Source organism: Oryzias latipes, chromosome 16, assembly GCF_053564925.1.
Source record: "Oryzias latipes strain Hd-rR chromosome 16, Olatipes_Hd-rR_3.1".
NCBI lineage: Eukaryota > Metazoa > Chordata > Actinopteri > Beloniformes > Adrianichthyidae > Oryzias > Oryzias latipes.
Genome location: NC_136252.1, coordinates 32432888 through 32457757, shown reverse-complemented (window position 1 = coordinate 32457757; position 24870 = coordinate 32432888). Strand labels below are relative to the sequence as shown.

Genomic DNA, 24870 nt, shown 5'->3' with positions numbered 1-24870 from the left:
CAAATTTGTCAGAAAAATCAACCTAACTGGCTCTGCTATAAAGACTATCTGCTCACAAAGAGTATGATGCTGATGATGATCCTTCAGTTTGGGAGAAAATATATCATAAGTCAATTCATGTATCTTTCTATTTAGTTGTCAGATGCTGTAAAATTGGACAATTTGTGAGTGTCCCTGCAGCGCTACTTTACTTTTCCTTAGAGTGGCGCTGTGTGCATGACAGAAACAACTTGCTAAAGAATAAACACATTTAGGATCAAAGTTAAAGAACTGAAACCAAACCCTAGTTGATTATCATGTTGCTTTTTTATTTCTTTGAAGTCCTAAGTTCAAGGCGTCATGCTTCTACTCTGACCGTGAGTATGAACGTCATGGAAAGCATACACTTTTAAACTCAGTCCTGATCTTCCATCCCTAAATCTTAGAGGGCCAAATGTTGCAATTCCACCAAAAAAATGCAAGACGCAGGTTTCAGAAGGCAAGAATTTCACATTGACTCCCATGTCCAAAAGTCCGATTTTACACAAGTGTTTACGTTTCACTAGAGCTCAAATTCATGGAAATCCACGGAAACCTGCTTTTGTATCAAAACTCTGTAGTAGTTCCTAAAACCTCGACATTTCTACTGATGTCAGCTTGATTACTGGAAGTGGTGGCTTGAACGCGGGATGTCAAAGCCGGTGTGAACGTAGCAACACATAACGAAGCAAAAGCAGCTTTTCCTGCGACAGAATCCTTTGTGTTAACTGCATAAATGTTACGCAAGTTGAAAGAACGTCAACACTGTAGTGTTGTTAAAGGGTTAAGTCAAAATAAACACATTTATAGCTTTTTAGTGTTTGAAGACTGGAGTGAAGGTTGGCTTGTTTTGGAGCACAGTTCCCGGTGGTCACTTGGTGAACTGCATGTGCTCCATTCAGTTCAGAAAAGCTTCCATCGAGAAGCTAAACTGAAGCACACAAACGCTCAGATGTTTACAGACTTTCAAAATAACTTTCACAGTTAAAGGTGACACAACACTCTAAACCTGCACAATACTGCGAACATATTGCTGCTTTTGTCACATGCACCCACACACACACACACACACACACACACGTCAGGACGAGAACACAGGCCAACTGAGCTCCGTAAGCATCCCACAGAGGCCTCCACACACCACGTAATACAGGCTTATCTTCCTCCAGGGTGAAGAAGGCATCATCACAGAGCGGCTATGAACCTGGAGGTGACAGAGAGACTCAGAGGCGCTGTTGGCCTGACAACAGCAGCCACCCCTTCCCCTTCTTGCTTCCTTCCTCACACTCCGTCCAATTTTCCTCCTTTTCTTTCCAGCGAGTTCCTTCCCTCCCTTTTTCCATCTTCTGTCCTCCCAGTATGCAGATATTCAATTAAAGGGTTGTTGAGGGCAAACCAAAAAGCCAAATGTTACCTCACATTTGTGCACTGCAAAATCTCATTGTGGGGGACCGACCAGCAGAAGGCAATGGATCAACATTTTTTCCCTTCAGTTTTCTTATTGCTACAGTTGAATCAATTTGACATTTCCCATGTAAAAACATACAATTCAATACCAGCTATTGTTTGTGGAAAAAAAAATTCAACAGTTAGCATTCAGTTGAGTAACATCAAAGTGGATCTAAGGAAGGTGTCAGGTTTTTATTTTATTTTTTAGATTTAATGAAACACCCCAAAAATTACCCACTTAGGGCAAACACACCGATTGGAGTCCATTCCATTCTCCTAACAGGTACATTTTAGGTTAGGTTTTTGCAGATATGTCAATGGTAGCTTATTAATAGCTCTACTTAATGCTGATATGAATGAAGGTAACAAACCAAACCGCTTCTCAAAATCCTCTTAGGGGTCCGAAATCATTAATACCATAGATTTTTTCCAAATAGAAAGACATTTTCTGAAATAGTTGCACTCTTTTCTCAAAGGGACTAAATCAAGAAATGTTTCAATCAAAAAAACACTTTAAATCTTCTCAGATATTTGAGAAATGTGACTTTGGAGTCAGACTGAAAGCTTTTTCTATTTAAAAATCACTTAAATAATAATAATAATAGAAACATGTGCTCCATCACAGCTTGAATTTCACGTGGAGCTCTGCTCTGCAGAGAATGGCTGTTGTTCCTGCCATGCTGACCACCACCTCCTCCCCTCCTCTCCCCAAATTCTGTTTTTCCTCTTTTGTCCGGCTTTGTCGTCAGGGTTACAGCAGCTCCATCAAGGTTATTCTTTGTGCCGGTCCACATCCATCAGCAGCGCACCACCCAATCGGGTTCACAACTGTTGCTCTGTGGAAGGGAACAGGAAGCTGGAGGTTTTTTTATTTTAAAAAAAAAGCGCCGTGGCCTTGTGAATGGTTTACTCTGTAGCTGCTAAAAAATATTTTTGATTTCTCAGCTTGAACCTTTTGAGCTGTACATGATTTTATACCAGATTCCATTAGAGTTGATCCTCAACTGTCCAAAGACACTGCCCTCCAGAGGCTGTGGGCTTTATTACAGAGCAAGGCTGAATTTAGACTGTAGGATTTTATTTTATCATGAGCGACTGTTTCCAATCATCAAAAACAGAACCTCGAGATTGTTTGGTCTGATCAAAGGTGGACTTTCCTCTCGGCTGGGCTCCTGAACCTGAGTTCTCTCAAGTCCTGAAACAGTGTAGGTGGTTCTGTTTCGGGATTCTGGTGTGCAGAATTCATGGCTATTCCAGCCACACACCATCACACTTCCGCCACCATGCCTGACTGTTGTTCTCATGTTCTTTTTGAGTCCAGACATTCACAGGTGCACTCCTTCCAGAAAGTTCCTCTGGTGTTTCATCAGAACATTGTTCCAGAGGTTTTGTGGAGCATCCAGATGTTCATCTGTGTTCTCGTTGCTCAGCAGCAACTTTCTCCATGTTTGTCTCTTTCTGACTGCCGGATCATGGACGCTGACCTGAACCTGAGACCAGTGTGGTCTGACCCTCCTTCCGTCTTCTTCTGCTTCTCTAATGACCTTTCGGATGAGTTTTTGTTGGGTTTTTGGACTCATTTTGATTGTTTGCTCCTGAATCCTGAGTCTGCTGAGTCCCAAAGTCAGCAGACAGGACTGTTACCCTTTCAGACTGACACATGTCAGACTTAATTTCTCATTTGTTCTTAAATTTCTTTAGATCCAGTGAGAAAAGTTTCTTTCTGAGATCCTCCCGTTTCTTTACTTTCAAACAAAGTATACTAAAGCTTCCCGTAAAGTTTTGGTTAATCCCTTCCTTCAGAAATATAATTCAGTTCTGAATCAGTTTGAGTGACAAATGTGCAAAAACATAGGAAGTAAAAGAAGTGAAAGCAAGACAGACTTCCCTGCAGAAAAAGCCACCATCTGGCGGGAAGGTGAACCTGCGCAGCGTTTGAAGCCGACAAGTTTGAGGAGTTTAAACACACGAAGCAGCTGCAGCAGGCGTACTTCATCTCGCGCTGGTGTATGCAGATGTGGCGGAACAAATGACGCAGGAGCTGCTGTCGTTTGATGTGGCACCAGAGAAATCTGCTGGTTTGTCTGTCTTTTGATGGAAAGGTGTGACCGTAGGAGTCAGAGCCACAGGCGCAAAACTGCAGAGGATTTTCCAGACTCAAACAAATAGAAAGGTGCAAAAAAAGAGGTGGAAACAAAGATGGACGGTTTATAAATGAAATGATGAAATAGTATTTGTGTGCTCCCAAAAACAAAATAATTAATTTTAGAGAATAATCAATTTAAAGATTTCATGATTTGATGATGCATCTTGTAAATGAAAATTGTGATCATGTAATGCCAGCCTTGTTTATCCAAAATGCAGACAAAAGACAAGTCACTCACATAAAAATGAAAAAAAAAAAGCATCAAACTGATGCTAACTCAAATTCCCCTGAAGTTGTTCCCCTAGGGAAAATGTGAAAATGTTTTTAAATTGTATAAACAGTCTGAATTCGTGGTTCCATCCCTGTCTCTCGCCCCACCAGCTGACATTGCAACACACAAACCAGTTTGGTTCTGTATCAAAATCAGCAGCAAAGACACCAGCAGAACATTTCATCTGAAAACGGTGAACAACAGCAGAACAACAAAAACGCAAGAACCAGAACAACCAACCCTGATGCTTTAGTTTTTTCATCCAGGAGCAGAAAGCAGGAGGTGGAGGAATCTCTGAACTACACAGCTGGGTGTTGATGCTTTACTGAAATCAACACAATCAGGGAGCACAGACCCCAACATGTCTGCCTTTCTTTTTATTTTAATTATTCATCATGTTGAGCAAAAAGGAAAACTTCATAAAAGAGCTTTAAACTTAAGAGTAATATATATATATATATATATATATATATATATATATATAATTCAGTTATATATAAAATGTAATTATATATAATTACATTTTAATAAACAACAATTTATTGGTACAAAAAGAATAAAACAGAATTTCTCCACTTGAGGCTGAATTTCCTGTGTTGTGGTTCTCTGGTTAAAGAAAAAATAAAAGATTTTTCATTCTTAAAAGTAACTAAAGTTAGAAGTAAGTAAGTGGTAAAGTAAAAAAATAAAAATAAAGTTATTTTATTTTTATTATTATTTTTTTTTAACTTGTCCTGTCCAACAGCTAGGCAGACAGATGAGAGCTGAGGGCCTCTTGTGTTGGACATATTTTACTTTAACAAGAGGGGTTATTAATCTTCAGACAAACCAAAGGTATGTCTGAATAAACCCCTTTTGTAATTGAGGCCAAACTTTATTAATTTCAATCATGTTTGAAAATCTTTGGTGTTGGACCGGACGGAAAAGGAAAAAAGGGAAGAAGAGAGAGGGACGTTACACTGTCAGAAAAAATGTGCAAAATTTGTACCTTTAGAGGTACAATGGCTTGTCACTGGGGCAGTACCCTCAAGGGTACAAATGTTGTACCCTTTCATATTGGTACGTATCTGTACCCTTCCAGTATGTACCTTTCAAAGGCAAATATGTACCTCTGTGGACTAAATTGTACCTTATAGTGCTATGGTACCATAATGTACCTTTAAAAAAGGTACAAATTTGTTCTTTTAAGGGTACTGCCCCAGTGACAAGCCGTTTGTACCCTTTGATGGCAAATTTGTACCAGATACAGCACATTAAAAGACCAGTATACTGTTTATCACATTTATTAAACATTCAAAACAATTACAATTCTGACATTACACAGTATGTACAGTATCACAACAGGATGCATACATTTACAATTATTAGCAATTTTACAATAATGAAAAATCTATATTTTTCCTTCAGTTCACATTGCATTCATTGTAACTATAACCTTAACATTTGATCAATTGTAAACAGCACATAGCACTTCAGTTACCATTTTTAAACCATGAAATAAAACTTGTGACATTAACAAAAGAAGCACTAGACCTCATTTTAAGTACATCTTTCTACTGCATTCTACATTTTCTAAAAATAGATAATAAAAAAGTAAACTTATAACCAAGTTTAAATGCATAATTTAAATAATAAAATGCATAAATGTGATAAGATAATATTGATACGAATTCTAAAAAGAAGAACTATAAAACACACTAAAGATTACCAAGGATTACGTTTATGTCAATACCTAGTAGATCCTCTGCAAGCATCTCTTCTCTTGCTTCTTTGGCTAATGGAGCTTTTCTTTGAACAAGCTCAAGCACCTTTGGCACAATACTGGTAAACGCCGTCCTTGAAGCGCTGGCTTAAACTGACAGGTGATGGATGCATTCGGTCAACATCAAACAACTGAAAATTGAAGAAAATTAGAAAATTAATCATTCACTTTAACTAAAACAAACAAAAGACATAAAACACTAATATTCTTTGTTGCCCCTTTCATTGCCATTTCCCTTTAGTGATCCCATTGTATAAATATTATTTGGCTTGAATGACTATATATTTATATATGGGTTTAGAAAATTACAATGTTTTTACAATTGAGTTAAAGCTGTTAATGGTCATTTTAGCAGATGTCTCAGCTTATATTGACATTCAAAATGTATTTTAAGCTGAGAACTGATTTAAAATGTCACTGACCCGTGAGGTTGTCTTCAAGAAAGGGTAATTCTTTAGTATATCCTCTCGCACCTTGCTGTACTGGATATGCAGGACATTCACATGATCTTCAACGGATGATGCATCCTCACCAATGACAGCAACCACCTGTTGGATCAAATTTAAAAGTCCATATTAATAATAAAAAATACAACTGCAAGCACTGATACTGGGGTTAAAGCACTTTGAGATGATGTTTAAAGACAGTTTGTGCAGAGTGGTTTGGAGTTGATCAGAAATTAACTTCTGAGTTGTAGGCGGGGCTATTGACACAGTAGTTACCTTCTGCTGATGTCCAATCATCCCTTTGTTTACGCCCTCTCCCGCTAGCTTAGTCCATCCAACCTAAAACTAACATTAGTGGTGAAACCAAAATGGTGAGCAATATTGAAGCTTTCCGGCCATAGTTTAGATCAAGCTCAGACAAGTATGATGAAGATGTTAATGGATCTGTTTGTCTGCAAGTGGAAGCATCAGAATAGAGCAGAGCAGAGGGACTCGGACCCACTTCATTTCATGTGGTGCGTCACAATAGAGACCTTCCTCAAACTGCATTTATTTTGTCTGTTCTTGATTCATCCCAATTTGAGTAAATACTCAGATGTGCAGTTTTAAACGTGTTCTTTTAAACGTGCTCATGAGAAAAATACTGCGACATGTTAAAAATGGGGGACCCACTCCAATGAAAGTTATTTTTTAAAAAGTAGCATTTTTATGATGACATATTGTTATAAGATTTAAGAATAATACTGTGTTTCTGAATATTTATTTTCTCAAATTGGGATGAATCAGGAGCAGATGAAAAGATGTAATTTGAGAAAGCTTGTAGTTGTTATGTACAAGCTACATTTGGCAGGCCACAAGCTCCCTGCTCTGCTTGTCTTCATTCTCCTCGTCTGAGTTGGCATCTGGCTCACATCTATAAGGCTGGATAGCTCCAATATTGCACGCCAATTCTGTTGCTTGGGGGTTGTGAGGGACTGTAAGGTAACGGGAGCGTAAACAATGGCATGATGGGAAGTTAAGGCCGGTTAACTCTGCAAAACAGTCCTGTCAAGAACTTGAAGGTGAATTCCAATTGAACTGCAGAAACCATGTCCCAGAAAACATTTTCCCCCTCAAAAACTGCATAATCAATGTCTGTCTTTGTCTAATAATAATTATATTATTATTATTAAAAAATGTTTTCAATTATATTGAAAACATTTTTTCAATATAATTGAAAAAATTGAAATGTTTTCAATTATATTGAAATGTTTTGAAATTGAAATGTTTTCAATTATATTGAAAACATTTTTTGGCTGGTGGGAACGGGGATCGAACCGCAAACCCTTCGGTCATTGAACGACCCGCTCAACCACCTGAGCCACTGTCGCCCGTATAGTCAATATCTTGTTAATTATGCAGAGCTTTGTTGAAGGAAATACAGAAGAATTATATGCTTGTATGATGAGGACAGTATTCCAATGTGTTGTGACTTACTCGGTGCAATCTGCTGTTTCCCTAGAAAACTTTAAACTAGTTTGGATGATATGCCATACTGCACTGTTTGACAACTAAACTGAATTGGAAAGACAGCCTGACTTTGAATGCTTGAAATGACTTTGTGAAAAGATTATTTACTTACTTTGGCAAGAGAGGTGTCTTCAAGTCTTCGTCTTGTTGTAGGACTGTGTTGTAATATTATGGTGTCATCTGAGTCCACTTCAAAATCTCCACTTGAACTGCTATTGCAGCTCTATGCAGGACAACTCGGCTGATCTGTCAAAATATTAAAGCTTTCAGTTACTGTAATATTTAAATAAGTATGATAGCAAAAACAAAAAAAGTAAAAACAAAGATTTTTAAATACTGACCGACTTAAGTGTTTAGCAGATTTATTATCTTGTCTAAGACAGCAATAGGATAAAAAACTCACTTATTTGCCCGTGTTTTGTTCCCCACACTATCCTGTCAAATAAATCATCAACCCCTCAGACTCCTATTGATGCAAATACATAATCAAAACTCTTCAGCTCAAAAACGTTCTTAATTTAGCATGTACTTTAAAGCAAAAACACAGATTATTTCCCTTGGAAATAAATTCAGGCATCAAAGGGGAATTTACCCAAAACCATTCAAAACAAAATAGATAAATGACAATTTAAAAGAAAAACTTCACCTTCTGGATTTGTATCTTCGGCCAGACAAATTTCCAACACACCAAAGTTTGGGTTTTTCAACAGGAGATCAAAAACCTGCTCATCAACTTCTGTCTTTGAGTCATCAAACACTTTCAAGTCCAAGGTTGGGATGTTGAACTTTTTGGCAGCTGTGAACACAGCAAAATTATGTTTAGAATACAGCACAGAAATTATCTTTAAATTAAAAAGCAATTAAAAAAATCTGTTTGCATCACAGCTGACAGTTTATCCACAAAGTTGACTGATTCCTGTAAAGAAAAATGCTGGAAATTGTGATGTTTCCACTCAACGCATTCCCAAAAGGATTTGAAGGTCAGCTGAACTTCAAAACATTTTTTTTTTTTGGCGTTCGACATGTTCACGCACAGCTTGCATCTTTCCTGGTGGGAAAAAAAATAATATATTACAAAAAAGAAAAAACATTACAACACCAAAAGGTACCAACACAGCATTTATTCAGATCTAAGCCCTGTTCCAAATGAATTAATACATTTTAAAATAGTAATGGCAAATATACAGTTCACACTAGCTGCCACAGCAATGTTGCAGAATTTGCAGAACTGCTAAAAAAAAAAAAAAAAAAAAAAAACACTGACGACAATGCACTGGCTTCTAAGGACCTACAGATTTATTTCTTGGAATTTCATTAAAAAAAATTATTTTTTCCTGGTTTATAGATGAGTTTTTGGTATGGGAAATCGTGACGAGTATCTGGAATCACGGACCTCCATTTAAAAAAAAAAAATCTGCAGGAGAATGATCAAAATCAACAACACAGTGTAAACTTCGCTTGACCAACAATGAGCGATCATGACAACCTAAACAGTCTGTCACTGTCTTGCATTCGAGAAATGGTGGCTGCGCGCGCACAGCAGCTACGGCAGGCTGACATATAAATGGGAAGGACTGCCATACTGCGGTGTAAAAAAAAAAAAATAAATAAATAAGTTATTGGACTCCTACACATTACAGATTAAAATGATAAACGCATTGAATTCGACGGACCTGATAAATATCAGTAGGAATTATGGAGCTGGTCGTTTCAAATGTAGCTGGCTTCCTTACTAAGAAAGACAGAAAGAAAAAGAAAAAGAGGGGGGGGGGGGTAGGCAACAACAACCGGTGCATCAACGCCAGCGTACATCGGTAAAACGGCGACAGAATTATCTAGTGATAAAATGTATATATTTCAATGTATTTAACGGAACGCGGTACAACACCAATAAAAACAACAGCTTAATTTATTTAATGGCTGCATTTAGCTGAACTTCAAACGGCTGAGGCTAACCGTTAGCAAACTCCCGCTCGTAGTTTTCAATCTCCTCACAGGCACATACACGGTGGAATAACAGCATTCCTCTACACAAAAGTTATTCCTTACAGATAAAATAACCGAACCCGCTTAAAACAAGTTTCCAACTTATTTTTGAGCAATTAGCAGACTTACCTCAGTCACAGCCTCTATCTTCCTCCGTCCACAGCGGGATAACAAAATGGCGGAAGAAACGAAACTTAAGAAAGTAGAGTGGGCGTGGTCTCGCTGGATTACTCCAACATATTTCCTCTACGTTTTTACACCTACTTAAATAAAAATTACTGATGGTAACTCCGAAAAAAGTACTCTCTCATTTTTCCTGTGTAGGTACAAAAGCTAAAAGATACTAACATGTACACATAATGTAACGTAGTAACAGAGAAATTTACTTTTTTATGAGAATGTATGATTAGAAAAAAAATAACTTAAATTAACAGCTCAAAGACTAGAAATTTAAATTGAACTTAGGCCAAGTTAAAGTACACCATATAAGGTTAAAATCATCAAATAATTTTGTCTACATTGTGCTTTTGCTCTAAATTAAAGGCAAAACTTAAAACAGCTCTTATATAAGTAAAAAAAAACAGGCTCACACATGTTTAAAAGTTATTATCTTGATGCTCTGCACAATCAATAAAATATAACGTGCTTGTGTACTGTTCAGAACTAGTCATAAAAGATGTGTGGTCTCTTAAATATATTTGGTTATTTTGTGCATCTTTTCCAAATAACCAACAACGTATTAAATGATTTTGGGTGACGTTTCATACACTTTGAATTATTACTTTTGTCACACAAGTGATTGTACCTTTGTTTGTGGAATAAAGGGTCCAAATATGGGCCCTCTGATGGTTGGAAACATATTTGTACCTTTTTTATCCTTAAATGGTACATATGAGTACCCTAAGGTGTAATTATGACTCACTTAGGGTACAAATTCACCATTTGTACCCTAAGTGTTCACAAATGTACCCCAACCGTACCCTTTTTTCTGACAGTGTAGAGAGGGGGGGTAGGAGGGTGATAATAGGAGGGGAAGGGGGGTAAGACCATGAAGCAGCATACAGCAACAAGTTTACTGGTTGTTAATCATTATGGTAAGGTTCAAATGTAGTACAAAAAGGGCGGGGCCTATCCACACACACACTCAAATGTTATAAACACACCTGCTAGCTGCAAAAATGTCCACCTGTCGACATGTACACAAAACAGATAGTGTTCACACGCATACTTATGCCTTAAAACCAACTAGTGTGAAATATTTCAGTCATTCAATCATGCAAACTGTTAGTGCAAAGGTGAGCTAACACCTGTGCTCAGGTGAGTGTTTATGTTCTTCTAAAATGGATGGTGGAACGTGACTAGAAGGAGGGAGAGTGCCCAGCCATCCCCACCCCAAGACCCCCACCGCAGCAGCAGCGGCAGCCGAAATCCCCCCAACGCCACACGGGAACCGGCAGGGAACAACCGCCGCCCGGGCGACCAAGCCCGCCACCCAGGCCAGGGCCAGCAGGACCGCCGCAAGGCCCCCAGAGCCAGAGAGCAGGGAGGCACGGAGGGAAAGAGAGCGCCGCCCCAGCCCAACCAGGAGAGCAGCCCCCCCGCCGCGCCGGGAGCGCCCAACGCAGGGCCCCACCGGTGAAGGACGCCCACAGCCCCAAACGAGCACCCCACCACCACCCAGGAGTTCCGGGCATCCCCCCACCCCTACCCCAGGTACGAGCCAGGACCCCCCAAGGGAGACCCGCTCCGCACTCCAGGCAGCCATCCGCCCGGCCCACGGTTGGTCCAGGGAGGAGCAAGGCAGGGGCCCGCCGCCCCCGCCCAGGAGGGGGGAACCCCGGGGAAAAAAGAGGGCCCACAAGGGGTGTTATAAATATGGCCCGACCAGGCTCGGCCATGTTGGAAGTTTGGCGGGGCCCAGCGCTCAGGGGCAAGGACCAGGACCCACCCCCCAGGGACACGAACACCCCCGGCTCAGGTGTAATATGAACCCCCCCACCGTGCGGAAAGAGCACCGCCGGGCCCAGGGAGCCAGCACCCAAGGGACACGGCCGCCATCGCCAAGGGGCCCGCACCCCCCACCAGGGAAGGGGTAGGGGACAGATGGACCCAGGCCCCACCTTCCTTGCAAAATGTGTGTGCGTGTATGTGTGTTTGAAAGGGTGTGTGTGTGCATGTGTGTGTGTTTATGTTGGAATGTATATATTGAAGGGGGAGGGGTGTGTGTACTAAGGGGGGTGCAGTTAAAATTGGCGAGTAGGGCACTAAGGGGACATCTCCTGATTACTCACAGTGATGTCCCCTCACCCTCCACACCAAGGGGCCCTAAATGTCTAAGGTGCGGTTAAAATTGGCGGGTAGGGTGCCAGGAGGACATCTGCTGCTTGCTGGCAGTGATGTCCAAGCACCCCCCCTACCAAGGACCCTACATGTCAAATAAAACCGAAAGAGGGGGGGGCCCACTCCATACGGAAACCATAGGAGGGGGGCCACTGCCAAGTACCCCCCCCCACCAAGGCGCATCGCAGGCTAGACCCCCCACCCCCTCACCCTAATATGAGGTTATATGAGGAAGGGGGTAAGTTGGGGACAGCCCCCCCCCCCCAGCAAAGGGGCCAGGGCCACCCAGCCCAGGGGCCCCACCCCCGGAGGCGCCGACACCCCAGGCCCAGCACCACCCACCCCACACAGAGAGAGAGGAGCCAGCTCTAATTTAATCGATTTATGAATTTCTGGCTGATGTACCACAAACCACAGAATATACATTTATTTTTATCATTATTATTATTATTGTTGCTGTTATTGCTTACATTACAGCATCTACTACTACATGTGCTGCATTGAGATGATCCTATGTGGCACAAGGTGTCTTATTTTGAAAGGAAGTCATGTGATCAACTGTCAAAAGTTAGAAACTATTTCAAATTTAGAAAAAAATCTATTTTGTCTTTGTGTTAATGATATATTTATTCCAAATAAACAACAGTGGATTTATATTTATCACAACAGTAACAATAACCTAATCAAATTCTTGTTTCTGGCCCGAAGCAAGCAAAACCTTCATGGGACCACACAGCAGAAGCAAAATGAAAACTTGAGATGGGAGTGCACCACAAGAACAGAAAATAAAACCTTATTACAGAAAGGTTTGAATCCAATTTTGAGCTAAATACAGTAAAAGGTGCAGCTGCTTACCAATAAAAGTGAACCATGTGAGCTGCAGAACCATCTGGTTTTTTTCTTCTCCTCGTCTTTCCTTCCGTCTCTGTCAGAGCTGCCTTAAAACAAGCAGCTGCTGACTTCATGTTTCAGGCAGTTTGATCCACTTAAGTGTGAAAGCGAGCTGAACCAAATGAAGGTGTTAAAACATTTTATTCCCCAAAACAGTCTGCAGGATTCTGCTTTTGTGAAAGAGTCCCTAAATCGTGAAAAATAAAGGATAAAGGCTTAAAGATGTTGGGGGGGGAAAAAAAAACGGAACTCTGTTCAACAGTGACCTTTCTGACCACCAGTTCAAACCCAAACAAACCGTCTAATTTTTTTCTGTTCCTGCACGGTGATGGCAGCACCATCATGTGGGAGCGTTGGTCCGTTTGTTAACAGATGGGAATCTGGGAAATAAGTCACAGCTAAAGGGAAAGTTAACAAAGCACAATTAATAGAAATTCCTTAAGAACGGCAGTTCTCCTTTCAGCTTAAGCCGGCTGGAACGTTCTGTTCAAAACCTCGACCTCAATCCATTTTGACAGTCGGTGGGGTTTCTGGACGACTGCACACCAGCAGGAGCTGTCCAGCTCCAGGAATGGGCAGGAATCCCAGAGGTGAGACGTGCCAAACTTCAAACTGCAGCAAACTTGAGCTGTGATTGCAGCAAAAAATAAATAAATAAGAAAGAGGTCTGACTGGAGTCATTACCGGGACTCTCTGGTCTGTGTTTTCATCCTTTTTGCCTTTCGTAGAGCTGGTTTTCTGTCCTTCAGGAGTTTTAAGTTTGGAGGTGAGCTGTTTAAATTTACTGCGGTAAAAGGACGTTTGTCCGCTCTGCTCGCTTTGATGGATTTTGACCGGCCAAGTCAGCCTCCAGCTGAAGTTCATGACCTTTGAAAATGTTTTTTTTCTCCTCAGCTCCATATGTCACTGCCACTGCAGAGCTGAAATGAACACAGCTAAATATTTATGACTGCTTATTTTATAGGTCCCTATCGACCTATAAAAGGCAAATAGAAAAAGCACAGTCTAAATATCATCATAAATGTTTTTTGTGGTCTTTTTTTTAAACATATTTGCACATAAAACTACTGTAAACAACACAAAAGTTGTGTTCGGATCTATAGAGGACAATGGAGAAAAAAATTGATCAAGTAAAATGCTCTTCACACTCAAGTGTAATACTAATTTCAGTAAACTTAAACAAAATATCAATATGTTTTAAAGCAAATATTCATTTGAACTCTGAAACATTTTTGTTCAGAAATAAATAAAAACCAAATGAAATTCTGTGCAAGAATATAATAATAAGTAATAAATCTAAATAAGATTTTCCTGCACTTTCTTTTTTTCTCGGGGGGGTAAAAACAAATCCACGATTCCATCACTAAAGACCTCCAGCTCCAGACGCCATCATCATACTACCACCACCATGCTTACTATTGTTTGTAAGAGCTTTTTCAGTTTAAGTCCAGATATTTGGAGGCACTCCATCCAGAAAGCTCCTCTTCTGTCTCATCGGTCCACAAAATAGTTGAGGATAATCCAGATGTTTCTGTCAATCATATCAAAATCAGGAACTTAACAGATTTCAACAAACTTCAAATTATTGTCTAACTAACTTATTCTCAAGAACCTTCTACACATAAACCATGCTTGTACCTTTTCTGTTTTTCTGAGGATCATCTGTGGATACATGTCTTATTGTTTGGTATTAAAAGTGAATCATTTTAGATCTACTGTGAACATCATCAGGGTTTCATTGATGCTTAATGCTTAGATATGATTTCCTAGATCATGTCAGTGTTTCAGAGGATCTTAGAATCTCTCATGAAGAAAAATAATTGGATCTGATTCTGATCGCTGTTTATTGGCATGTAGAACAGTTTGACTGAATGCAGGCTGTGTGCAAATGAAAAATGGGAAAACCTGTACGGGGTGTGGAGTTGGCCCGCACAGAAAAACAAAGAATGCCTTTTGATCCTCTAATGTGTAAATGTTTACACGTACGGACATGCTCTGAGCGACAGGTTGTAGCAACCACTTACAGTTTACAATATAAGGGATGAGTTAGGTAGGTTTCATTCATCTTCTTAACCGTTTATTCCCTTTCGGGGTCACAGGGTTGCCGGAGCCTATCCCGGCCACTTGGGCGTAGGCAGGGGATGCCCTGGACTGGTCGCCAGTCTGTCACAGGGTGGAATATCCTCAATCACACATCCATTCACTCTCACACTCACACCTATGGACAATTTAGAATTGCCAATCAACCTATGTAGCATGTTTTTGGACAGCGGGAGGAAGCCGGAGATCCCGGATAAAACCCACGCATGCACGGGGAGAACATGCAAACTCCACACAGAAAGGTCCCCCATTGATGTAGTTGTTCATGTCCCCCAGCCGGGACTTGAACCGGGGGCCTTCTTGCTGTGAGGCAAGAGCACTAACCACTGCGCCACCGTGCAGCCAGGTAGGTTCCACACTTTATTTTTTTAAATCCCGCCCCCAAAATCCTGCAGACTGTGCTAGAAGCCTGTTAGTGCGTGATTCTTGTGTGCAGCCTGTGAGAAATAGAAAAAATCCTATGCACATCCTGTGCATGTGGCATTCATGCGGGGTCAGTAAGGAGCCAGTACTCGCACCTAACGACTAGAGTGTGGAGTAAAGTCGAAATATGACAGCATCACCCAAAATTCTAAGTGCAGGTAAGTCATGAATACTTCACGATACTCCAAAACACAACAATGGTACGTTCCAATTTCATTATATTGGTTGAAGTGGTTAAGGCCTCAAGGGACCTGCAAGACACCTGCAACCGCTCCTCTGTATGGCCCACCACAGGCCCGGACGACCCAAAAACCTGCAGCACCGGTACAAGTCAACCCCCTGTACGAGTGCATACAACTAAGATAAAGGATAGTTGTGAGGCTGAGGCTGCACAGATGTGGTCTGTGGGAAACACCACGGGGCTTTTCTCCACACGGGCTCTAAGGTTGAGCCTTAAATCAAGGCTGATTAAGTATCACCATGCAAACAGCATTTGTGGTGTTGTGGAAATGTCACAATACCAGCGGGTGCTGTTCTTGCTGCAGCTGTAGGGGGTGGAAAGGGGCTAATGTTCAGGAATTTTTCAGCTTCAGACACCTTGAAATAGAGCAGTTTTGACAGAGTGGCCCTTCTTGGAGGCTTAGTTTTTGTGTTGATCCCTGGCAGATAGAAGCAGGGATTAAAAGCAGAGCCAAACAGATGCTGCGTGCTGACAACTTCAATCAAAGCTGCCTAAGAACCGCCCAGCTGAAAAGCTGAGGACCCCTGTGAGCACAAAGCCGGCAGCGGACTGTCGCTCAAACCAAAGCTTGATTTGATACAGCTGACCGCTACATCGCACCAGCCCACGACTCTGTCACTGACAAATCCAGTCTCCCGTTATGCAATCCTGCTTCTTGACGTGCATAAAGATCTGTGAGTATGGAGTCGAAGAAACAGGAATCTCAAAACGCCAGCTGTGAACAAACATTTTCAAGAAGGCTGACAAAGATCAGCTCAGCAGCCCAGCGCTGAGAAGGTTATGAAGTGTCTGCTTTAAAATAACGTCAGATAAACATTGTATCACTCCATCTGACTGTATCCATCCACCCAGCAGACGACTGATCTCTCTCCTCCAAGCCTCTCATCTCAACTCAGAGGGACACCATTCAGATCTGTAGCTCGGTTATCAACCCTGCTGCTTAGATGAACAACTATGTCATGTTTTCTGCAAAGATGCTCATCTGAGCCCTTTCATCGCCTGACCTTCTCCAAAAGCTGCATCAGAAAAGCTGATCAATCCAGTGATTGTTTGATTTTTTGGAGAATATTGAAATATCAAAGAAAGCTGCAGCTGGCAGAGGAGGGAGAGCACCTGAGAAAACACAAAACCGTCCAGACTTCTCCGTTTTCTCACTTTATTATCGTCTCATGAATGTTTGATATCTCATTCTGGGTTACATTAGTATTCACTTTGATGGTTTTGAATATCCAGTTCAAACCGAGAATTCCGGCTTTTTTTCTGTCTGCAGTTCCATCATCCTGAAGTGGGTCAGCGATGGGGTAAGATGACTGTCAAAATGAAATACAGACAAACTTGTGCAGACTTTGAAAAAACACATGAATACAACATTTGGTTTTCTATCTGACGTGTCTGTTTTGAATAGGACTTTTCTTTGTCTTGAATGCAACATTTTTTCCATTGAGTTCCTGTCAAAAACACATCTTGGGGTCACAGGCATCATATCAACTCACAAAACATGGATTCAACAAACTGCACTTGTGTACGGACTACCACTAGAGAACGTCAGGGATTAAAGACACCTTTACAATGGAGAACAACCATTGACTGTATGTGGGAACTGGACTGAGTGACTCCTCCCCCCTGGCGTTCCAAACAGGAAGTGCCTGCTGTCTCCAAGAAGCCAGACTTTTACATTCTATTGGTCAGAATAACCATTCTTGCTCTAAAACATCTTCTTGCAAATTCTATATTTTTTTTTGCAATGGGTGCTGTGCTTAGTGCTGTGTAAAGCTGAAACCTATTAACTCTTGTCATATGCCAGCAAAAAGTTTCTGGAAAAAAAAGAAGAAAGTTGGGTATTTTGATCATAGTGACATTTTTTTTTCCTTTTTCTTCTTAACTGGTACCCAAATTAGGCTGCCAGTTACTTTAGCTCTAACTTAGCCTGCTTTTGTGAGTTTTTGTTCATTTTTCTCTTTCTCATACATTTTTTTGATGGAATTTTTTACACCTAATAAATCTAGTGGCATGCCTGCTGGTGTTTTTTGGGACTATTTTCTACCTCTTCTGGGTCTGAAGCAGTCTGCGGATGCATTGTCTATATGATCGGCTGTTGTTGCTCGGCAACAACAAAATGCCGTCAGAGATCGCTTGATGATTTTTTTTTTTAATCAGAAGCATGGTAACCAGTTAATTTCCCTATTGTAGGATCAATAAAGTACTATTCTGTTTCTTTTTGAGTTTAATAGACACTTCTGCTCAAAAAGCAAGTGCATTTTGTTGAATCGACGTTTCGTGACTCGACATTACTGCCTGCAACCCTGTGACATATTTGACAATAATTTGACACAAAAATTTCGTTTTCTAGATGAAGAAAAGTCACATTAAAAACTAAAAACAAAAGTGTTTTCACAACAAAAATGTTGAACTTAAAGCTAAATGTAGCATTCATCATTTTTTAATAAAGTTTTGCAAACCTTGTCTATATGTATATGTTTCATTTTGACATTTTTCTCACCCCAGTCGGCCATATTTGAAGGAGTTTTCTCCGCCCAGAGCAACATTTTTTTTATGCAAACATTGTTTTCGACGGACATTCTTAACTAGTGAGACAGAAAAACAAAACTTCTGTTTTTTTAAACGGCCTTTTGACTTCCTCCTTTCCTGCTTTAACCAAGGAAATAACTCCATTCAGGTAGAAAACCTTTTGTGGTTCGAAATATGATAATTCTCTGTCTCTGTACAGCTAAAATATGCAAGCAGGTAAAAACATGCAGCTTGGATAAAACTGCTCTGCAAAGCGCGAAGTTTGCTCTGGCAGTCCAGTGATCCAACCCAGAGGAAACGCTGCTCTCTGACAGGTTCAGACCTCGCTCCCATGAGGCCTCTGTGTCCACGTCCATCAAACACAGAACGCAGACGCGTTCTGGTCCGCTTTTATTCACTCACTGCTCCAAAGAGGAGACGGGGAGATGAGTCAGCTCTTCTTCAGAAAGAAACCTCAAGCCTCAATTTTGTTTTCACAAAGTTGGTCAAGTATCCTTCGTGAACAACACTCACGTAAATTTAAAAAAAAAAACAGTAAAAGTGAGGATTTCAGCTTTGAAACAACAGATTAGGCTTTATTTTAGCAGCTTTTCCTAAAAATCATAGTTTTTTTTACTGACACATGAATAAATTTACAGCAAATCTTTGTCTTCATAAAACTTCTTGATTAGAGATTACCAGCATTCTTGGCATTTGTGAAGCGAATTACTTCTATTTAAAGATTTGGGGATTTTCTTAAATTCTCTATATGCACTTAAATTAGTCTCTGGCAGCCCCGAGACCCCGAAAGGGACAAAGCAGGTTTAGAAGCTGAATGAATGAGTGAATGAATGAATCCAATATTTGGAATTTCCCTTTATATCTTTCATTGTTCGGCTTCATCAAGCTATGTTCGAGTCCATAACTTTGTAGGCAGCCTGACTCAGATAATGTGATAAACTGTTCTTACCATGAAATTGAAATGAAAAAATTGACCTGCTTGTTTTACACTTCTGTTAGATGATTTGTTTTGTTTTTTATTTTTTGTGATTGGGATATTTTTGGCAAAATTAAGGATAATTAAGCTTCTTTTGAACTATTTCAGTTGTTAGCCAACTTGACATTTTATGTAGCAATTTCTAGATTTCTTAAGATCATCTTTTGCTTTTTTACTGATGATGTCAATCTTGTTTTTAGTGTTTCTGAAGTTCACCACCATTAGGTTTGTTCACTAGTCTACCTTCTTCTTAAATAGCTAAAGCCTTAGGGGTTTACCTTTACAGATTTGACCATTTCTACCCCCACACAGCCAATATGCACCCATAAGGGTAGTTGGAACTAAGGCTTTTGCCAGTATTGTTGCCATGGTTAGAAAACCTTTCTTTATCAGTTCTTTATTTAGTTCTTTCTGTTTGTCATCTTTTCTTTGATTTACCCTTTTTTAAATAAAATGTTCTGTTGCTCAGTTTTCTGCCATAATTGTTTCCAAGAACTTAAGTGAGGATTTCACAAATCTCAGTTGGACTTTAAACTGGTTTGCCATTAAAACTATAGTTTAACAGTTGTTCTCATAACTCAACTATTTTCATCTGATCCGCACCGTTTTCCTTTTTTTGGTACCGTGGAAACATTTTTAGTACCAAATAGGTTTGTGTCAGGCCTAAGCATCATCTCAGCCTCATTTTCCTTTCAGCTTTTGTGTCCACTTTGCTGCAGTTTGGCATATTCAGAGACAACATTCAAAGAAAAACCATATTGTGTTTCACAGAGCCTGTGCGTTGGCAGGTAATCCAGCTTTTCTGTTGTCCTGGTCTGATGGACTGAAAACCTGCGTGTCCCGCCTCCAAACTCTATCCATACATTTGATAATAGATAACCATTGGCACACTAATATACAATTTTTTGATGAAATATTGACGTCAGACTCAGCCTCGGCAGCGTGTCTGCCTCTCGCTCACGGAAAACAAACAACATCCAAACTTTTGCAAAGATGAATGTAAAGATTGTTCAAATAAAATGAAAGCCTTTTGCCGATCACCGCTAGCTCCACAGAGAAAGTGTGTTAGTCTGGGGGCGGGGCTGACAGTGCAGACTCTTCCTTGAAGGGGCTGTTCCTCACTTTGTGACATCACAATGTGAAGAAACCCGCTTGCTTTTGTGATGTGGGAGGGGCTGGTGCTCAGAAAGCAGGTTTTAAGGTTTGAAATACGTGAATGGATCAATTACTCCTTTGGGGTTATTTTTTTTCTGAGGAAATAACATTGTAATAGACTTAAACGCTCAAAAAAGATGATTTTGCATGATATGGGCTCTTTAAGTTGACGGGTTTGTCGAATGTTTGCAGGTTTTTCAGCGTGGGAACATGTGCGCACATCGCTAACGCCGATAAGGTTCCTGCACATTAAACCAGATTCAAAGGTGAGTTTTACATGACAGCTGAGTTTATAAGTATATATGAGGCTCACTCATAATCTAGTGAAGACACAGACATGAATGTTAATCAGAGCAATGCATTAGATGGCGTTGTGCCTTTAATATGTTAATTTAAAGGCAGGATTACCTTTTTTGGTCTTAATTGAGGTTTGGTTTTGTGCAGATAACCAAACATTAAAAAAAAAAAATACTCGAAAAAGAAAACCCTCCGCATTCATTTGAAATAGTCTGTAAACCAAATGCGACACTCAGTGAAGGTCTTTTTTTAGATCTCTCTGTGCAGGCTGCTCGCATGACAGCTAATGATTAAGAATCATAAAAGAACTGCAGCAGAAGGGCGCCTCATGGAACATGATCACAACATCAAACCATTAAATTCAGAAACTTCAGGTTAGAGTCAGAATCCATTTTTCTTTGGATTTAGCTGATTTTTCACTCATTTCACTGCCCTTCTTTTGTTTGACTGTTTCCTTTTTTGCGTTTGTGCCTCCTAAAGTCATTCAGTTCGCTGCTCAATGAGAAAACATCTCAGAAAAACAACTGAAAGGCTCTTTATCACAAAGAACATCCTGCACTTTTAATTTCTTTTTCAGAGAATAAAACTTAGGTGCATCAAAACTAGGTCCAGTTCCAATGGTGATTAGTGGTTGCTTGTAAACAGTGGGCCCTTTGTGCTTTCCCCACCGTGATGATACTGAGGAAACGACTGAACTCTTTATTTCCTCTACCTGCAAGTGCTTGTTCAATCCAAAAAAGCCCAATACTGTAAGTGAACTGTACCCGGGTTTGGATGGAAGCTAACTGAGACTACCTCTGTAGACGGATCGAAATCAGTGTTTGGTCCAATCCACAAGGGGATTCACACCTGCACACTTTCAGACTGACATTGGAAACAAACTTTAAACGAACCAAACGGAGAAGGTTTGGATACACCTTTAAAGGTTGAGAAGGTTCTGTGAGAGTGGTGTTGGTCTGAGAGCTGCTCTTTGTTGTATTCTTTGTTGTAATTGTGTGATTTGTTTCGAATAATTTACAGTCGGTGACATCTGAGTCGTTTTATTTAAAATTCACTGTGGTAATGAACAGAAACTAAATTAGGAAGAATGTGTCTCTGTCCAAATGTCTATGGTCCTGTATATCTTCCCATGTTTTTGATGTTTGATATGTAGTTTGATATATTTTATCTTTGGCACTTTTGCTAATTGTCACCATGTGAAAGTATTGGTGTTTTAAACTGAGGCCCAGCATGAAAGCTGATGAGCAGTACATCTAACATTGGACAGAAAAGACAGGTGAGTAAACTAAGAACTTAGTCATGAAATAGAAGAAACAGAAGTCAAGACCTAGAAAACCTGCAGAGATCGGCTCACATTTCTAATATTCCTGGAACTGCAGCAAGTTTCAGAAGTTGCATAACATCCTGACAAAGCAGTGCTGAGTTTCAAAGCAGGCTTAGTGGCTTCAGGTTGGCTAAGCATTCAACTGGACCCCAATCACCCACTGGTTTCTGGTTCTGTGTGGACACTGGTTGCTGCAGATGCTCCATATCAGTGCATCAGAGCCTGCAGCGCAACAGCAGACCACCATATGCAAACGCATTTAGAGCAGGCGGATAATCCAAACCGACGCAGCCATGTCAGCGCTCGTCAGGCAGCAGGGGGAGCGTGTCGTCCCATGTGTCAGCACTGACCGCTTTGAGGTCAGACGGAAAACTGACAGAAATGTTTATTCCTGTTGAATCGGCAGAAGTGGACGGTGAAAAGAGCTGAGAAACAGCCAGAAGGACGAAGGAAGAGGAAGGACGGCTGCAGAGAGCCCAAAGAGAGTTTTAGAGGGAAATAATTAAGAGACTGGAATATTTCTCATTCATCAGTGAAAAGAGAAGGACGTGAAACGACAGCCACAGTTATCAGGCAGTGGCTCCATGTCAAAGGAAGATAACTGATAAATCACTACCACCGATGAAAGAAAAGCCGGCCCGAATCTGAGGGAGACCAACTGCCGTCAGCGCCGCCGGGACCAGAAGCTTTCATCTCGGCTCCGCTGAGTGCTGCTGCGAGTGTCTCTACTAACATCGGACAGTAACAGCTCCAAGGTTCAAACAGCTTTACATCATCTGGTTGCTAAGCAACTGTCCTATTATTATCAGCAACACAACTCAAAATAGTCCAGGTAAACCTGAAAAAAATCCACAGAGAGAAGCTGACACGGGACAAAAAGTAAACAAATTCAGTTTTTAGTTAAAGATGAGCCGAATCGGCCTGCGGGATTTCTCCAGACTTGATTAACGCCACTCTTAAAAAAAATGGTTTTAAATAGAAAGTGGTCCTGAAATTATGTTTTTTTGTTTTTATTCAACTTGTCTTTGGTTCTTCGAAGAGGCTAATCAGACAGATGATGAATTTAACCAAAAATGGGGACTGTCTTGTTTTTAATCGCCTGAGCTCAGCCTCTGCCATGTTGAGGTTGAGGTGCAGCCTAAAGCTCCACTGAAAGTCAAAGAGAGATGCTTTAGAGTCGCCACAAGGACTCTTCCAGTGGGGACCGACGTCAACTTTAAATGTGGTGCAAACAGGAAATCATTCATTTTGCTGAAAACCGTTTTCATGTAATCTGCTCAACAACAGAAATTTACGCTTTAGGGCAGACAATACGTCTGCAGTAATAGTTTCCTGTTCAGTTAAGTCGTCACAAGGTATTTATGATGTTGGGTTTGATGGATCATGGCTTAACCCCTTCAAATCCAGCTGACCACAGCTGCTGTTGGTTTGAACATCTTGATCTTTAATGTCTAAAATACAAACAAATCATGTTGGTGGGATTTCACAAAACTGGAGGTTTGTGGAGGAAACTTGAATATTTTGACAGACAAAATGAACCAAAAGATCTAAAAAATGAAAAATAGAAAAAAAAATCCAACTTAGAAACGTGACTAAATGTTACGCCAACAGAGGGTGTAAAGAGCTGAAGGTGATTAATATACTTAAGCTACATTCACACACTTTCAATTAAAGGTATATGTAAACGTGCTTAAATGCACTTTCAGGGGCTTCCGCATTCAAAGCTCTCGCTGTCACACATCGCTACGCACATTTTTGAGACCATTTTCAGGCTCCCAACCTGCGTTTATTGAACGTGTATTGCCAGTTAAATGAGTTTAACTTTGACCAATCAGGGACTCGGATTTGGTAGTAACATATTGAACCGTTTGACCAGAATTTTGTTACCAAATCTTTCATGCATTGGAATAAAGCTGTAAAAGAAAAAAAACTGGAGCAAGATTCACCGGATTTGCACTGCTTTGACATTTCGCACCAAGCCTCTTCCAACTGTAGGTGAATGACAGTCCAGTGTGGACAAGCATGCATTCAAGAATGCACGTTTATCACGTACTTGAACGCATGTCACATGCATGGTGTGAAAGTAGCATCACAGAGACGAGCAACAGCAGAAAAACAATAGCTAAACCTCAACCAAACAAACTGAAGCCTTCATAATAAGACCAGGCTTTTTCTCTGAGTTTTACACAGAAAGCTTCCACAGCAGAGAGTAAAATCTTTTCCTCTTGTGTTTATTCTTCTGCTGCAGAGCAGGAAGACATCTTCTTCCAGAGAAGCTCTGATGTTTGTACTCATGCATTCCCTTTAGCCAACCTCAGGATTTATCTTGAAATGTAAATAAAAAGAATAAATGATTGACAGTGGTTTATCAGCCTTACCCATCTCGGGGTGATGCCGTCCCTCAACAGGAACGCTGACTGTCCGCCGCAGCAGCTTGTTCCTGTGAGACTCTGAGCGCCGCTCGCGCATCAGCAAAGGGTGCACCTGTGGAGGAGAGCACACAGTCACTACAAACAACTCCAGAAAAGAAGCAGGGAGTTTCTTGAGCCATCATTTATTGTGACTGTGAACCCCAAAAACACCCGATTGTCTGGAAAACAATCCGTCTCTTCCAGCTTGAATAGAAAAGACAACAAGAACAGTGTTTTCTGCACATCACATAAAATAAACCATACATCCCAGAGCCATCGCGTTTGGGTCCGCAGATCCTGAATTCATAAAACTGAGACTCGAGGGAAAATGGAAGGAGCTTCTGCCACACTAATCAGGAGCCACTGGAGCTTTGAATAACCACAGCTATACCCAGAAAGTACTGTAAAATACTAACCTATAAATCTGGGTACACCAGAGTACTTTGCTGGCCCTGAGAATCATAAAACCAACAAGGACATAAAGAGCAAAAACAGCGGATGAAGAATAATATGATGAAATTTCTCAGAAAAATACAAATGCTGATGCCTTGTCAGGTGAAGGCTGCTGCTTTGAGCCACGCCCCCATGGAGCTGGA

General features: G+C 40.6%; 1 protein-coding gene and 2 long non-coding RNA genes across 21 annotated transcripts in view; all 3 read right to left on the bottom strand.

Annotated features, from left to right (window-relative positions):
- Nucleotides 1-24870, bottom strand: part of syngap1b (synaptic Ras GTPase activating protein 1b) — a 182259-nt gene that overhangs the window by 81798 nt on the left and 75591 nt on the right. For all 19 annotated transcript variants that reach the window (XM_078932581.1, XM_078932592.1, XM_078932588.1 and 16 more), the window contains one exon: nt 24242-24347. In XM_078932581.1, the coding sequence (XP_078788707.1) occupies nt 24242-24347 (106 nt within the window). The remainder of the gene's footprint in view (nt 1-24241; nt 24348-24870) is intronic.
- LOC111948967 (uncharacterized) lies at nt 5152-7847 on the bottom strand. Its single transcript, XR_002874951.2, has 3 exons — nt 7714-7847; nt 6069-6194; nt 5152-5777 (listed from the first exon to the last, which is right to left on the bottom strand). It is a non-coding gene; the product is annotated as an uncharacterized LOC111948967 (long non-coding RNA).
- On the bottom strand, nt 8308-9831 carry LOC144984384 (uncharacterized). Its single transcript, XR_013648016.1, has 3 exons — nt 9717-9831; nt 8560-8649; nt 8308-8397 (listed from the first exon to the last, which is right to left on the bottom strand). It is a non-coding gene; the product is annotated as an uncharacterized LOC144984384 (long non-coding RNA).